General features: G+C 48.1%; 2 protein-coding genes across 5 annotated transcripts in view; one reads left to right on the top strand and one right to left on the bottom strand.

The window, feature by feature from the left end:
- Nucleotides 1-407: 407 nt before the first annotated feature.
- UBXN10 (UBX domain protein 10) lies at nucleotides 408-9,181 on the bottom strand. 2 transcript variants are annotated; one of them, XM_054503227.1, is made up of 2 exons: nucleotides 8,965-9,181; nucleotides 408-4,568 (listed from the first exon to the last, which is right to left on the bottom strand). In XM_054503227.1, the coding sequence occupies exon 2, from the start codon at nucleotides 4,551-4,553 to the stop codon at nucleotides 3,711-3,713; it is 843 nt and encodes a 280-aa protein (XP_054359202.1). In that variant the 5' UTR covers nucleotides 4,554-4,568; nucleotides 8,965-9,181; the 3' UTR covers nucleotides 408-3,710. The 2 variants fall into 2 exon arrangements, with proteins under 2 accessions (XP_054359202.1, XP_054359207.1); XM_054503232.1 differs by lacking the exon at nucleotides 8,965-9,181 and adding an exon at nucleotides 8,743-8,946.
- Nucleotides 8,616-16,043, top strand: part of PLA2G2C (phospholipase A2 group IIC) — a 72,566-nt gene continuing 65,138 nt past the window's right edge. For 2 of the 3 annotated variants that reach the window (XR_008504875.1, XM_054503286.2), the window contains exon 1: nucleotides 8,616-8,757. The gene's annotated coding sequence lies outside the window, so the exon portion shown is untranslated. Of the gene's footprint in view, nucleotides 8,758-9,088; nucleotides 9,872-10,367; nucleotides 10,496-16,043 lie in introns of those variants that run through there. The other variant, XM_054503294.2, reaches the window with a different exon arrangement.

Consider the following 16,043-nt stretch of genomic DNA (forward strand, 5'->3'; position numbering starts at 1 on the left):
CGTGTAGACAAAAAATAAAACACCCAATTTTAGTTTTATGAGTGTTGTGTGTTGGTAACTGAGTCACCAAAAGTCTGTTCTCCTTTGATTGCTAACTCCTCCGAAGTGACCTCAGGCCTTCCCTGTTATATGGTGGGGTTTGGTTGGTTCTGGTTTCTGGATGAGAGTCAATAGGCTCGTGAACTTTTAACTTTATTGTGGGGTGTTGCCTTAATGGACTAAGAAAACAGATGTTCCTGCTTAATTCTTGGAATGACTTCTAAACTAATGCTAAAGCAAAATAATATAGCTTTCTTCATTATTCCGTTTAAAAGGTAGAAAAGTAGATCCTCTTACCAGGTAAAAGGCTCTTTTATCCGAACTTATTATGAGGACTTTATTGTAAAAACTAAGTAAAGAGAAACATCTTTGTCCCAAGAGGCAGGGTGGCTTTATTTGACATTAGAAACCCATTTAAAACAGCAGGTAAGAGCATGAACAAAAGCAAAGTTTAGTTCCTCGAATGCCTGCTTTTGTAATGCGGGTGGATCTGGCTCTAGTCTTTTAAGGTTGTTAATTGGAATGAATGCCCGAAGGCTGCTCTTACTTTCTCTGTCTGTGAAGCATTTTATATGGGAGCTCTGGGGTGACTCTGGGTCCACGGCCATGTTCACAAGCCATCTCTTCCGCAGGAGTGCCCTGGCTTGAAGGCTGTTGGCTGGGTCCCCAATACTCTCAGGGCAAGAACTGTTGTGTTATAACCACCTGCCATCTGTTGGTGCAAATTTTCTGGATTCTAGATGATGAATCACTTACTTCTCCTGCTGTTCCTTCTGCTGCCAAGACTAATTTACCTATTGGACTTTATGAGGGAATATACTAGAGTAACCTATTGTGAAGGTTTGTCCTATGCAAAGTTCCTACTCCATCACTAGAAAAGGTGGGGAAGAGTTTCCTTAGCATCTCCAGAAGATGGGATGAAGAGCCAGTAGTAACAATGTGGGATCCTCACTCTGGGGTCCTTTGCAGATAAAGCTATAGCCACTGACTTCAGTAAGGTTTGAGTTGAGAGTCCAATAGTGGGTTCATGTTTTCTTGCCAACACTTTCTTTTCAGGACACCCATGCTTGTCTCAAAGTGTGGCACCGGGTAAGCCCTCAATGGCCATTGGTTAAATGAATAACTGAGGTCTATGACCCCAAATTGGGCAAGGCTGACCCACCTAAAGCCACCAAGAGGAGTGTGCTAGGCCAGTTGAGCCCATTTAGGACTGGGAGCCTCAGCTGCAATGCAACATGTGGAGCCATCAGGAACTCCGAATTCTGATTTAGTTTGTTCTTGCCAATCTTCAAAATCAGAGTACTTGGAATGATGTTTAGGAAAAATTCAGGTGACTCTTATCCAGACAAGCTAAGTGCTGTGACAGAAGCTGAAAGCAGGAGCCCCGGAGCTTCTGCAGTGGGCATCAGAAGTGTCTGGGGAGGAGGACTTGGTTCTAACAGTGGAACAAGTGCTTTCCCAATGAGAAAACTGAAGATCAGGCTAACACACCCCTCTGTCCAGTCGTGTGTGGGAGCTGAAGTCTTAGGTTACAATACGAGATGCACTTCTTCACTGACTCAGTTTCACACAAGTTGGTTTTTATTGTTAGTATCATCTTTTGTCCAAAAAAAAAGTTTATTATGATGGTTTGAGTCTAGCTTTATTCACATATCCTAAAATATCCTAAAATATTTCTATGCTTATGCCTTCCACTTTTTCCCAACCCCAAAATTCTATGCTCACCAGCAGCAGCAAACCCTAAGCACAGAAGATTCTAACTCTTTTAGGCTTGCTCCATTTCACTCAAGTTTTCTAAAGCTTTCCTGTCTGGAGAAATTACCAAGTCCCAGGTGGGTGGGATTTTATTCTTACCACAGAGTAGGTGTGATTTTATGGGAGGCTCTTCCCCCAGCCTCCTAGATCAGACACAGAGTTATGTGCTCGAGTCCTGGTGGGAAGTGAAATTCCTGTACTTTTAGGTGCTGGGCTCAAGTTCTGTCTGCTGTGGTCATTAACGGGAAGAGGTGGCCAGTTGTGTGGGCCTGCCTGAGGCACCACTGGCCCCAGCTGACCTTTCCAATCAAAGAAATGGCTGACCAAACCAGGATGGTAATTAAGAAATTCTGTAAAACATTCAGAAATAACCTGTTCTAGAGTGATCTGGGCAGTGTGGGATGCAGTTAGGACAAGACCAGCCTTCTTCTGAGCAAATGGCAGTGGTGCCCATCTCCACTGCTAAGCCTCAGTGTGCGAGAAAAAACACTCCCAACCATGCACCTTATCTGAGCACAGGATGCACTTGTTGCTGGGGTAGCCACATTTATATGCTTCTGGAACTCCTGATTCCTGCTTTCTCTCTGTATACCCAGGAGGCGGGGGCACACACCAGAACTCAGGACTTTGTGATGACCATGCTTTGGGGGAACAACACGCACAGAATGTCTGAGTGTTCCCTACTCTGAAGGATGATTTGGCCATAAAAGGGATCAGATGAGTCATGGAGTCTGGCTGAACTTGCAAAAGAGAACACTGGCAAATTGTCCACATCAGCACTTCAAAGTTGGAAACACAAGACCCCATGGTCTTCAAAGCAGCTCAGGCTAAGACAGGCTGATGTACTTCCTGCCGGTCAACCAGATGCTTGGGCACATGGTCTCTCAGCACAGGCACAGCAAAGTAACACGAGACCAAGACACCCCCCTCCTCCTCCAGAGGTTCTAAGTCAGAACAGGCACCTCTGTCACAGCTCCAAAGGACACGCCATGTTTGAAGTGGGCAACACACTGAAACTGGGGAATAAAACAATTGCTCCACCCCCAGATAAGCCAAGGAGATTGTCAGTACAAACCTGTTTAGACTTATAGGTTTGTACATTTTAAAAACAAAAGATTCCATTAGTGACAAAAGCAAAAGAAATCAGACTGCACTGGCTTTTCTCAGTTTTGGAAGAATTCAGCCCACAGAGTAGCTACCAGAAGTTGTAAACCTAGTCAGTCTCTATTAAAAAGTAGCTACTGGGTAATCCATGCTCATGGAAGCAACTTACTTTCAAGCTTTAGGACTATTTTAGAAATGCTGATGTTTTGGGGAAGAAGACCCATTCTTCCCTTAGATGCCACCTCACACAAATAGTAAATCCCTAAGAAACTGACCATGCATGGCAAAGGGCTACTTCCAAAGACGGGGTCAACGGCCTGTTTCTTTAAAATACTCGCAAGAAACACAGATGCCAGTTAGATAGTTCCTACACCGTGGTTATTTACCAGACTAGAATCCTCTCTGGGAAGTGTTTAATCCTGCATCAAATACAGACAGGAAAGCATTGGCTTCAAGAGAATCACAGTTCACTGTAAAGGCAAGCTGGTGTTCCAAAAGGACCGTTAGTTCAGAAGGACCCAAAACTCTGGAAAGGAGAAGTCATGATCACTGCTGTTTCAGGAACAACCTTGGTAACTTGCCAGTTACGCTGGTGGTGGAGAGAATGGAACAGCTGGAAGGGAGGCTTCTTAGCGCACTCGGCGCAGGCACAGACTTCACTGCTTCAGAGGACACACAGTGCAGACGAGAGTCCCAAGCTTCCCAGCTGCACCAGGTCCACATGGCACTTGAAACAGGCTGCCTAGGAGCCACGATGCCCAAGCATGCTCCTTTGCTCAGAGACCCAGGACCTCAGCTGGGTGGCTGTGGACTCAGGGCCACCCTTCCCCATCTTCCAGTGAGATGCCCAGCACAGACTTGTGGGGGATTCTGCACTCTTGCAGAGATTTGGTGAGGTCAGAAAATCGCCTCCTGGGCACCTCCATTGTTTCAATGCTGCAGTGTCGGTAGGAGGTTTTGTTTTTCTGTTCGGCCACAGCAACAATGGTTTGCAAATCATCTGTTGGCCGGAAATGGCGTACAAACCTTTGGCCTGTTGGTGATCTGACAGCAAGCAGCAACCTTGGTTCTTGGTCCGATGGTTCCTCCAGATTTCCAGCCCTGGAAGAGCCCTGTTTCTTGGTTCGGACGATGAATTTCCTCTCCACGGCACAAGCTCGAGCTCTGGAATCTTCTTCACTTGTCTTCATGGTGCCCGTCTCCTCTTGGTAAAGAGCCCGGATACTGCTCAGTTGCAGTGAGCTGGCCTTTTTGGCAACGGTTTCCACAGCCTCCTCCTCCAGGTTCTTTCTGTTGATGGAAGGAAGGACTGGATACTTATTGAGAGAAGAGGACGCCCCAATGGGTACTTGCTGCAGCAGCTCAGGGATCTCATCAGAAGCTCCCTGGTTTGGAGATTTGGGTGCACAGGCTCCTGGTTTTTGGCTGCTTGGCGACTCATAGGGAATGGCTGGAGGCGGAGATGGTATATGATGAGCGCACACCTCCGCGCCCTGGGATTTCTGCAGACTCGGTCTTGTCCGTCCCTTGGCGGACTTGGGCCTTATCATGTGCATATTTAGTGAGTTTGGCTGCCAAATGAGGTTGTCAACTGCTGTGCTGACAACAGTGCTACACTCAGGCGGTGCTATATTCACAGGGGCTTCTGTGGCCATTGCTTCTCAAGACCCCTAAGGAAGCAGGAAAAAAACAGGAGACCGTGGGTTAAACTTCCTGGGACTCCTAGATCCAAGCCATTCCCTCCCTGAGTGCCCAGAATAAGCACAAATTTCTGGCATCTAGTAAGGGGCACCAGCTGCAATTTATTCATTCAGGCATGCATTCATTTATTTTAGGCACTTGCGAGAGATCAGCAAACTGAAGTCCTTGCAATGTAAATTATTATAGTGAGGAAAGACAGGGGTTAAAACCCACAAGTAAATAGACATTTTAGACATTCCTTAACAACCGCTATGAAGAAAATAAAAAGTATTGCACCAGAGCGTGATTAAGGTGGGGGACTAATTCTTATTCTTTTAGGAGGGGGGAAGTTTCTGGTAAAAACCAGAAAACCTGCTGTGTTTCAATAAAACTTCATTTTTGGACTCTGAAATTTGAATTTCAGATAATTTTCATGTGTCACAAAATACTCTCTTTTGATTCTTTTTCAATGATTTAAAAATGTGAAAGCTATTCTTAGTTCATGAGCCACACAAAATAGGTGACGGGCCGGATTTGGGCTGTGGGCCATCATTTGTTGGTCCCTGTCCTACAGCAACTCTGGGCGCATGCTAATTCTACAGATGTATGAGCCAGAAAGGTAGAGTGATTTCCCGACGGTCACACAGCCAGCTGGTGGCAGAGCTGGAGATAGGACCCAGGTCTTGTGACACCCGGTCCTGTGTCCTCTGTACCCAAACAAGCTGCTTCCTGAGCCCAGCACATCACATTCTGTATGTCTGCTAGCTGCTCACATTTCTTTTTTTCTTTTTTCTTTTTTTTTTTGAGACAGAGTCTCACTCCATCACTCAGGCTGCAATGCAGTGGCGCCATCTCAGCTCATTGCAATCTCCGCCTCCTGGGTTCAAGCAATTCTTGTGCCTCAGCCTCCCGAGCTATTCAGACTTCTGTCTTCCCAGCTACCTGATAGGCACCCTGGGGCCTCTGTATTTGGATCTCCCACCAAAAATCTGTGTGAGTGCTGGTTAAATCCACCAGAAGCAATGAACTGAAGCATGGTGGGAGGCGTGAACATTTCTCTGTGCAGACCCGGAATTGCTAAACCATGACACCTCCTCTTTCATTGCCATCTTGGTGGCCATTTCACTAACACTACTACCAGCACCTCCTCCTCCCAATCTCCAGTTCCATCTTTCCCTAAACATTGCAGACATCTTATTGGGCTCCCTGCCTCCCTCTGAATCCTGACCACCACTGTGACTCCTGCCTTCTCTGCTTGAAAGCTGACCTGGCCTCTCCTAGCCTTCTAAAGACCTTCTGGTGACTTTCCAGTGTTTCATGGTCCCCAAGAAACAGCATATTTGGGAGCAAGGACAGAGGACCAGGTGTCACAAGGTGTGGGTTCAATTTCAGCTTCTCTGCCACTGGCTAGCTACCTGATCAAGGGGCAATCACTCTACCTTTCTGGCACAAAACTTTCCTCATCTATCAAATTAGCTAAATGATCTTAGAGGTATTACTTAAATACCTCAGAACATCAGTCTTTTTGTCTGTAACATGAGGATAATAACATGAAATAATGTAGGTAAGGCGGGAAGCACCAGGCTTAGTGCGTGGTAGAAACTTAATTAAACGTTAAGTGTTTTTTTTGTTGTCGTTGTTGTTTGCTTCGGGTTGTCTGTTTAGTGCTTCCTATGTGCTAAGTTCAAAAGCCTTCCTTGTTTTGCTCTAGAACTTTTCCCCTTGTGTCCTCGGTGATTCTACTCCTAGTCAACCAGCTGGGTGAGTCCTGAAACTCATGCCTGCCCTGTCCACTACACAGAAATGCAGGGAGGTGGACTGCAATGAGCTACCACCTATGCAGTTGCCTCAAAAACATGTGAAAATAAAATCCCGAGTTGATCACTTCTTTTCTAATTCCACATTTTACTTACCTCAAATTCACTTCCCGCAGAATGATTTGCACTTCCTGCAAATTCACTCCTTTCATCACAAAATCTTGAACAACGTAATCTGAGCCTCTCAGGGTTTGTATTCTAACCTTACCATTCTGCGCACGTAACCACTGCTGCCTAATTTTAGGGAGTATCCGCTTCCTCTCCACTCAAACCAGGACCAAACACAACATAATATCCCTATATCTTCTTGATGTCCTGCTCAATTCAAAATCTTGGACAAAGCTACCCTCTTTTAAAGGCCTCTATGTCTGCTGCATTCTACTCACAGCCTGAGTCTCTCTCCACTCCCATTTTCCACTTCTCCCTCGTCTTTCACACCCAGTCTGGCTGCTAGTAGCTCAGGAGCCTTCTCCTTAGCAAAGTTTTGGCATCAAAAAAGACTGCCCATCTCCTTGTTAATTTCATCTATTTTCTGATCAACTGTGAAGAATGTGTTTTTTCCCCTTTAGTCTCCTTCTCAAGTCTTTCTCTGGCAATTAGCAGCTCTGCACTTTCACTCAGGATGGCAGGAGAAGGTCATAACTGTCCAACTGCTCTGCCAAAGATGAGCTCCAGAGGCAAACCCACGCCCCTCTCGGCCCACCCTCCCCACTTGTGGAATGGCTATTAATTTGCCACAGCTTCTACAGAATTATCACAGGCTTGGCTTCCAACACCCACACATGCCTCAGGAAGGTTTAACTGTCAGTGAGTTTGGTAACTTAGAAACCTCTTCCTTAACAACTTTGATGAGGAGAGTCATGTGTTCTCACAGGCTCTCTGTGGGATTATTTTTAACAGTAAAACTTGAGTATGTGCATGCACTTTCTATACCTTTTGGTTCTATATAATTATCCATGTTCAGGGGGTGTCATATTCAAGACACCCTGGTCATAAGATAACATGACTGTGAGCTATCTCAGAGAAAAACCTCAATTATGACTAATTCCTAGGAGCCCACTCATGGTTATTTAGAGACTAACACCTCCTTCAGGTAAAACCATTATATCCAACCTGCTTTCATAACCCACTGCCTCCTCCTGAGCACAGGGACCATCTGTTACACGGAGGGAACACCAGCTCTCCCCAGCATCCATCACACAGGGATGGGGCGGTGGGGGAAACAGGTGTTTGGGGATGTGGGCCAACTGTGCCTTTATATTCACACCTCGGGTCCTGAACTCTGCCCACCACCCTCAGTCCAGGAAGGCTCCTAGCAGCAGCCATGATTATCCCTGCTGAGTTCATTTCACCACCTCTAGGCCTGGCAGCCGCTCAACCACAAACTGATTTGACAAGATCTAGGCGTAGGCATCTATCAAGCTGCCAAGCTGAATAGGCGAGTGGCCTGTTTACTTAAACACAATAGCTGCACCCCAGCGGCCTGCTAGGAGTCAGGAAGCAAACACTGCCAACTGTTTCCAAGAAGTTGCCAGAAGGGCAGGTGCCCATTCCTTAAGATTCATCACCAAATCAACTGGAAAGAAGAAAATGTGGATAGGAGAAGCTAAAGCAGGGCTCCTGCTTTCTAAGGGTGCCCACCACCCACCACAGGGTCAGACCACCCTATTTCACTCACAACCCAAATCTAAGCCTACAGTATATGCAGTAAAATATAACCACCTACATACCATCTGCTGGTATATACCAAGATACATACATTTGAATTGGTCTTTTAAAACTGTATCAGTTAATCCTATCCGTTGCCATCCCGCCCCCCCCAACCCACACCCCCACCAGGCTTTCAGGATAAAAATGCTCTGAAGAACCAACAGGAGATGGTGGTTGGCCTGAGAATGAAAAAAAACTGGTACCATTCCCAGTTCTACCCCAAACTAATGATTAGAATACACTGTCCTATGCAGAGTGCCACACTGAACTACAAGCTACCAAGTGATCAAATGTTTGGATAGAGAATTGGGGATGATTCCAGAGTCAGAAGGGCAGGGAGGTGGTGGAGATAACTCAATTATGTCCAAGTTCCAGCGCCCTAGAAGGCAACAGGCTTAAGGGGCAGAGGAGGGATCTGGGGGAGGGGCGAGAAAGAGCGTTTAGAAAGCGAGAAGTGACTTCAGTGAAAGAGCACAGGACTGGGGGAGGGTCCATCTGGTTCCGGTCTCTGCCCTGCCGGAGACTGGGACATCCTTTTCTCTCCCTGGGTCTGTGTCTCCGTCGCTACATCCCAGCCTGCAGGGCATGGCCCAGCGGTTGCATAGGTCCCTCCGTTTCTGCAGAGCCCAGGAGTCACCCTATTTTGGTAAAGGTGAGCTCTGGCCAGACTTGCTTTGCCTCGGGAGCAGACTTTTCTCCAGGCTCCTTGCCTGTCTCCCGGGGTTCGCGTCCCCGGGGCTGGGTCTGGGGAGGCCCTCCCGGGTGATGTGCTGGGGGCTCGGGGACTGGCCTCCCCCGGGCCCCTTCTAGGCCCGGCGGAGGCCAAGAACAGGCCGCGGGGTCGGGCAGCCGCGCTCACCTAGCCGTTCCGCTCCATCCGCCGCCTGCGCCCGGCTCTGTCCCGCTGGTAAACAACCCTGGTCTCCGGGCAACGCCGCGGGGTGGGGGGGCCACGTGCTTCCGGCGTGACCGGAACCGGCCTGGGTCGGGTGGGGTCGGGTGGGGTCGGGTGGGGGCCGATGGGCCAGGAGGGCGGAGGCCGTGAGCTCCAGGTCGGTGGATTGCGAGCCTGGAGTGGATTGCCCGGCCTGGAGAGGGACTGGCGGCCTCCTTCTCTCCTCCTCTTCCTAGCATCACCTGCCTCTGTTTCTCTCTGGGGGAGAGTGGGAGGAGAGCCCTGGCCAGGGCATGGAGGAGCGGGGAGCAGCACCACTAGTCTCAAAACCCGTTTCTCACCTTGGGTCAGGCCCTGACCCTCTCAGTGTCCCTGGTTTTAAAATGAGGCTGTGGGACTGATGGATTCTCGGAACCCTAGACTCTGAGTGGATGCTTCTAGGGTATCTGAGTTGCTGGGGAGCAGGGACCCCATCCTCAGTACAGCCCTTTCAGCGCCAGTTCCCTGACCTCTTTTCACATCAGCCTCCCACTCCGGGGCCACACTGGGAACCTTATCAACAGCATCTGCACCTCCTTTGATGTCCCCAGCCACAATCTCTTCCACTTCCAGCCACTTGAGTCACTTCCGCTGTATCTGTTTTTCACCATCTTTGGGTTTCCTGTCCATTGCTGTCTCTGCTTTCCCCCTCGCTATCAATCTGCTTTTTCCCTATCCTGACCCGTTACCTCGGCATTCTCAAAACGATCCTCCCTCCCCGAGTCCTGCTCTCCTTCCATCTGATGAAACCTCAAGCCAAATCAGTCCACCTACACACGGGTACTGAAGAAGTCTTGGCCAGCCACACACCTTGGTGTAACAGAAACACGAGGTCTGTAACCTCAGTTAGACCTTCAGCCCTGTACTTCCGTCCCCGACAGACCACTGGGTTCTCTCTCCCTCCTTTCCTCATTTTCTTCCTTTTTTTTTTTTTTTTCTGAAGGGGAGACAGGGTCTCACCCCTTCACCCAGGCTGGAGTGCAGTAGTGCAATCACAGCTCATTGCAGCCTGGACCTCCCCAGCTCAGCCTCCCTTGTAGCTGTGACTACAGCCTTGCACCACCATGCCTGGCTAATTTTTATTATTTTTTGTAGAATGGGGTTCTGCCATGTTGCTGAGGTTGGTCTTGAAGTCTTGGGCCCAAGTGATCCTCCCGCCTCAGCCTCCCAAATTGCTGGGATTACAGACATAAGCCACCTCGCCCAGCCTCTCCTTTCTTCTCAATGGCTATTTCAAAACGTTGTTTTGCTTGCGAAACCTCCCACCTCTCCCTCTCCCACCTCCCTCCCTCCTCCCTCTTAGAAGATACCTTTACTGCCCTCTTCAGAGAGAAAATAGAAGCCATCATATGGAAACTTCCTCAGCCTTCTGCCATCAGACCTGCAAACTTGCCTGCCTACGCTTCCTTGCTTTCCTTCCTCCCTCCAGTTCTAATGTCTTCTGATTCTCTCCAAGGTAAATTACTCCTCCATGGGTGCTTGGAAGCCCGTTTCTGGCCACACAGCCACACATGTACACACCCTCACACTCCCTCTGACCCTAGAAGATTCCTCCCGACCCTCCCTCATCTGCCTAATTCCCACTCACCCTTCAGGTCCCAACCTCATGGATGAAGTCTTTCTTCCAAGGTGGAATTAAGATTTCTTCAAAAGAAGTCTTAACTGGACTATTGTCTGCCAAGCTCTGTTCTAGACTCATGGGATATGCAGATGAATAATTTACTGACAGTATCATTAGAAGATGATGTTAGTAGACATACAAGAACCATAGATTCAGGCCAAATGCGGTGGCTCACGTCTGTAATCCCAGCACTTTGACAGACCGAGGCGGGAGGATCGCTTGAAGCCAGGAGTTTGAGACCAGCCATGGGTGACATGGCGAGACGCTATCTCTCCAAAAACAAACAAAAAAAGAACCATAGATTCATTATCTAGTATGTGGTAAAATATTTGCTATCTGGTCTGTCCCGGACATGTGGACACAGGATTGCGACAGGAGCACAATTCTAACCGTCTTTCAAGACGTTCAGAGTCTGGTTGAGAGAATGCATTTCACACTGATAAAGAGTTACAAATCAGATTATTTTCAATACAATTGGAGCCCAGGGTAGAATAGCAGGCACAGGCTGGACACGATTAGGTGCCAAGCGATTGGCACAGACAAGACAGTTCTTTGGGGGCCGTGAAAGAAGATCATGTCAGTGGTGGTGTTTCTGCCTATCTCAGAAGGGAAGTGTGTGACCCGTGGGGGTTGCTGGGGAGGGCCTGAGCTGGGCCAGGCCTCTTCTTTGGGTTGCCCCCTCACACACTCTGGTCATCCAGGAAGCCTCTGTGGCCCTTGGAATGTGTAAAAGATGGTGGTTTTAGGAGCTGCTCGTTTTGCAACTGAGTGCTGGCGGCTTATTTCTTGTTAATGATTCTGTCAAAAGTGTCTTAGCGATGCTCTTCAGCCCTTCATCACCCACCCAAAAAAGATTAAAGTGGATTCTTCACCAGCTATTTTAAAATCACCTAAGAATTATGCAATCCTTTGGAGAATCAAGTTGGCTTCTCACCCCGTGTGTGTGTGTGTGTGTGTGTGTGTGTGTGTGCGTGCCTTTGCCAGTGCACAGTGAAATGGCGGTCTGTTTAATGTCAGCAGTACATGCAGTTAACGTCAGCAGTACCTGCCTTTTGCTCTCCAGTGTTGTGTAATGCCCAGCCCCAGGGGGAGGCAGGAGAGGAGGAAAGGAAGGCGCCAGTCCATTGCTGTGCCTCTGCTGCCTTTGTCCCCCAACTTCTGTAAAGAGGATGTCTTCAAAGGACGGACCCGATAATGCCTGGTGTCTGGCACATACCCGGAGTGGATCTCAGTAAACATGGGCAGAGGTCATTGCCCTGCCAGCTGAAATGTGGACTCACCTTCCTTTCTAGCCATGTCCCAATCTACTCTCCAGCTCTCTCCCTGGGCTGCAGCCAGCTTGCTCCCCAGATGGGCCCCAGCTTTTTCATCTCCAGTGTCTTTGCTCATGCCTGCCCCACCCTGCTCTCTTCCTTGAAGTTAAGCCAAAATGACTGATCCTTCAAGGCCCATCTTAAAAGCCACTTCTTCCGTGAAGCCCTTTCCTGACCACAGCCTCCCCACAAAAGCTCATGTGCTCTCTCCGGTCGCCTTTGGTCCAGTGGAACATGCCCAAGATGGCGCTGTGCACCCTCCCTAGGTCTGCTCCCTTCATCTTCACAACGCTCCTTCATGGAGGCATCATAGCCCTCCTTTGCTTTAGAAAATAGTGGAGTCTCAGGGAGCCCCCTGGTGAAGGAGCAGCAGAGCAATTTTACAACCTGCATCCAGCTGTTTCCAAAGCCCACCCTGGACCCCAGAGTCCCACCCCCAAGCTCCTCACCTGCGTGTTCCCCCATGGCCCTTATCTGTACCAGTCCGTTGCACTGGTCGTAGGGACTGCAGGCATGGCCTCTGACGCCAAAGCTTGAGTTTGAATCCTGGCTTCACCACTTGCCTGCTGAAGCCATTAGGTAAATGATTTACTTTTGCTGGATGTCAGTTTCCACATCTCTAGAATGGAGATGATAAGCACAGGATTGTTGTGTGGCTGAAATGAGATAACACATGTGCCAAGTGCTTAGTGAGGGCTGTCATTGCATCATATTCACTTACAGTGTACATCTCCTTCAGTAGGTTATGAGCTCCATGAAGGTAGGAACTTACCTGTCTCGGAACCCCCTGCCTTGTCCACACAATGCTTACTTTGTGATATGTGCTCAGCAATGATGATGGTGGTGCTGATTCCAAGACTAGCGTTTCCACTCAGCAATCCAGCAAGTTGCTAATTGGTATCCTCCCCAACCATATGTGGCTTGGAGTCCAAATGACCTCCCCAGAGGCTGGCTGAAGCCGGGAGCCCCGGTTTCTTAGTGGCTTGTCCCCACAGAGTGTTTGGCTCCATTTCGAATTAGTGACTTGTAGATTTCAGAGTCTATAGTCAGTGTCCTGCTCTGCCTGTCCTTGGTCTCATTAGACATGTGGATTGAGATCATGGGTAACCTTTAAGCAGGAGGTGAACCAGGTGGATATTCTAGTAGCAAGGCCAAGAGGCTGGCAGTTAGTTGTGGCTCCTGTGATCAGCTTCCTGAGGGGATCTGCAAGAGGGAAGTTTCTGGATGATGAAACTTAACCCTTGAAGTACAGACATGGGTCACTTAACCACGGGGATACATGCTGAGAACTTCATTGCTAGGTGATTTTGTCATTGTGCAAACATTGTGGAGTGTGCTTACCCAAACCTAGATGGTCTAGCCTGCTACACACCTAGGTTATATGGTATAGCCTGTTGCTCCTAGGCCACAAACCTGTACAGCATGTTACTGTTCTAAATACTGTAACACAATGGCAATTGTAACACAATAGTAAGTATATGTGTATCCAAACAGATCTAAACATAGAAAAGGTACAATTTAAAATATGGTATAAAAGATTAAAAAAGTGGTATGCCTATATAGCGCAGCTACCTTATAATCTTATGGGGCCACCATCGTATGTGTGGTCTGTCATTGGACCAAAATGTCATTATATGGTGCATGACTGTATCGCAGCTTTTTATTATTTCCCCATATTGTTGGAAAATATCCAAATGTATAGCCTACTTTCCAGTCTTGTTAAGCAGAACACATCAAACACTGTAACTCACCTTGGCTATTGTTGACCAAGTATTTTCACCTTCAAGAGCTTGTGGAATCTTGCTGGCATTCTGTGGGGGGCCAGAATCATTGTCTCCACCTCTCTAGTGGAGGAAGGTGAGGCTCAGATTGTTTAAATCTGTCAGGAAGTAGCAGAACAACTCCAGCCCTCTTCTGTGACATAGGCCCCTGAGTTAGTTGCTCTCCACCCTTGCAGTCTCTTGTACAATGCTACCTTTCCTTGGCAACTCGCAGTCAATAATTGTGCTCCAGGTGCACTAGTTTGATGTGGATGGAGTCAGCTGCCCCAACACACAATGACCCAGGCTCCTAGGCTTCGTTGATTATCGCTTTAATCACCCCTCTCTTATCTTCCTATTAAGAGAAGCTGCTCTAACTCCATTCCTGTCCGGCTGCTGGGCCTGAGAAATGAAGCTGAGCAGCTTGTTAGAATTGCATCTAAAACAAGAGTCTAAGAGTGTTGTGATACCTGCTTCACGGCTTGGGCTGTTTTGGGTTTTGCCTTCTCGGTGGTGTTTTGGATAGGCATGGAAGCAGGAGAGCTTTCAAGGATTAGGAGTGCCAGCTTTAGAGTCAGACACACCTGGGGTTAAGTCTGGGACCTGTCAGTTTGCAGGACAAATGACCTGACCTGTGCCAGCTTCAATTACCGTTACTGGTAAACTGGAATTAATTGTATATGCCTCATCGGGAGGATTCGGGAGGATTCAAGGAGAATCCTAATTCACATCCTGTGCTTAGCCTCCTGTTGGTACTCGAGGGGTTGCAGTTATTGTTTTTATTTCTGTAACTTGAAGTATGATAAGACTCTTAACACTCATTCACTCATTCATTCATGCCTCAAATATTTATTTACTGCCCATCTCTGCATGCCTAGTTTCCTTATCTGCAAAATGAGGGTAATAATGGCACTTATCTAGCTAGGGGATGTGAAGATTTAGTGAGTAAATATATATAAAGTGCTCAGAACCCCTGCAAGGCATAAGTGTGATATATACGTTAGTCATCATTGTGGGTAGTATTAGTTTGTGCCAGGCACTGATAAGAAGGCACTAGGGATAAAGAGGTGAACAAAACAGACATGACCTCTGTCCTTAATGAGCTTACAGGCTCCATCCATCCTATTTTCTCTATGGGGAGGAAAGCCAACCAGTGTTTCATCACTGTTGATAAAAGCTGAATTGATGGGTCCAGCAAAGGACCCAGATGGTGGCGTCTAGGGACTCCGCAACTTACTGGCTGCTGCCCTAGGGGCTGGCGTGGGAGGCAATGCCATGCTTTCTACATTCTTGCCCCTCATCAAGCCTCGGGCCCTCTGGTCCTGTGCTCTTGCTTTAGCTTCAGCACAATCCTAGGCAGCCCCAAATGACTCGTCAAATGGAGAGAACCATGCCTGAGTCATAGCTGTGAAGGTCAGTGCATGAAAATGCCCTCAAACCTTCAAAATGCCACACGAACAAGAAGTCTAGGCAGGGAGACTGGCAAGGAGGAAGAGCACTGGATTTGGAGAAAGGGACGAGAGTTTAAGTCCCAGCCCACTTCATAGCTGTGTGGACTTTTTCAGGTTACTTCCGCTCTCAGAGACTTGGTCTCCTCCTCTGTCAAATGTGAATGTGATAGAACCTGCCTGGTAGGGTTGTAGTGAGGAGTAAACAGGAGCAGAGCATAAACTTAAGGGGAATTTAAGGCCTTCTCAAATACCACCTCTCCTGGGAAGATTTCTGTGACCTTCCCAAGAGAGTTCACTGCTCCTTCCTCTGAGCTCAGAGGCATTTATACAGTCACTGGAGCAGTGCTTATCATTCCACATGGATGCAGACTGAGCTCCCTAGAAACAGACTCTGACACAAAAAAGTATGTTGCTGGGAGGCTCCAGGAGATACAGCCGTCGGGAAGTGAGCAAGGGAAGAATGGGGAGAGGGAGAAGCTGACATGCAAAGGAGAAGCTGACATAGAGAGAGAAGCTAACACACAAGGGAGAAGCTGGCACAGAGGGAGAAGCATACACACAAGGGAGAAGCTGACACAGAGGGAGAAGCTAACACACACAGAGAGAAGCTGACACACAAGGGAGAAGCTGACACAGAGGGAGAAGGTGACATACAAGGAAGGGAGAAGCTGACACAGAGGGAGAAGCTGACACACAGAGAGAAGCTGACATAGCAGGAGAAGCTGACACACAAGGGAGAAGTTGACACAGAAGGAGAAGCTAACACACATACACACAGAGAAGCCAACATAGAGGGAGAAACTGACACAGAGGGACAAGCTAACACACACACACACACACACACACACACACACACACA

Source organism: Pongo pygmaeus, chromosome 1 (assembly GCF_028885625.2).
Source record: "Pongo pygmaeus isolate AG05252 chromosome 1, NHGRI_mPonPyg2-v2.0_pri, whole genome shotgun sequence".
Classification (NCBI taxonomy): domain Eukaryota; kingdom Metazoa; phylum Chordata; class Mammalia; order Primates; family Hominidae; genus Pongo; species Pongo pygmaeus.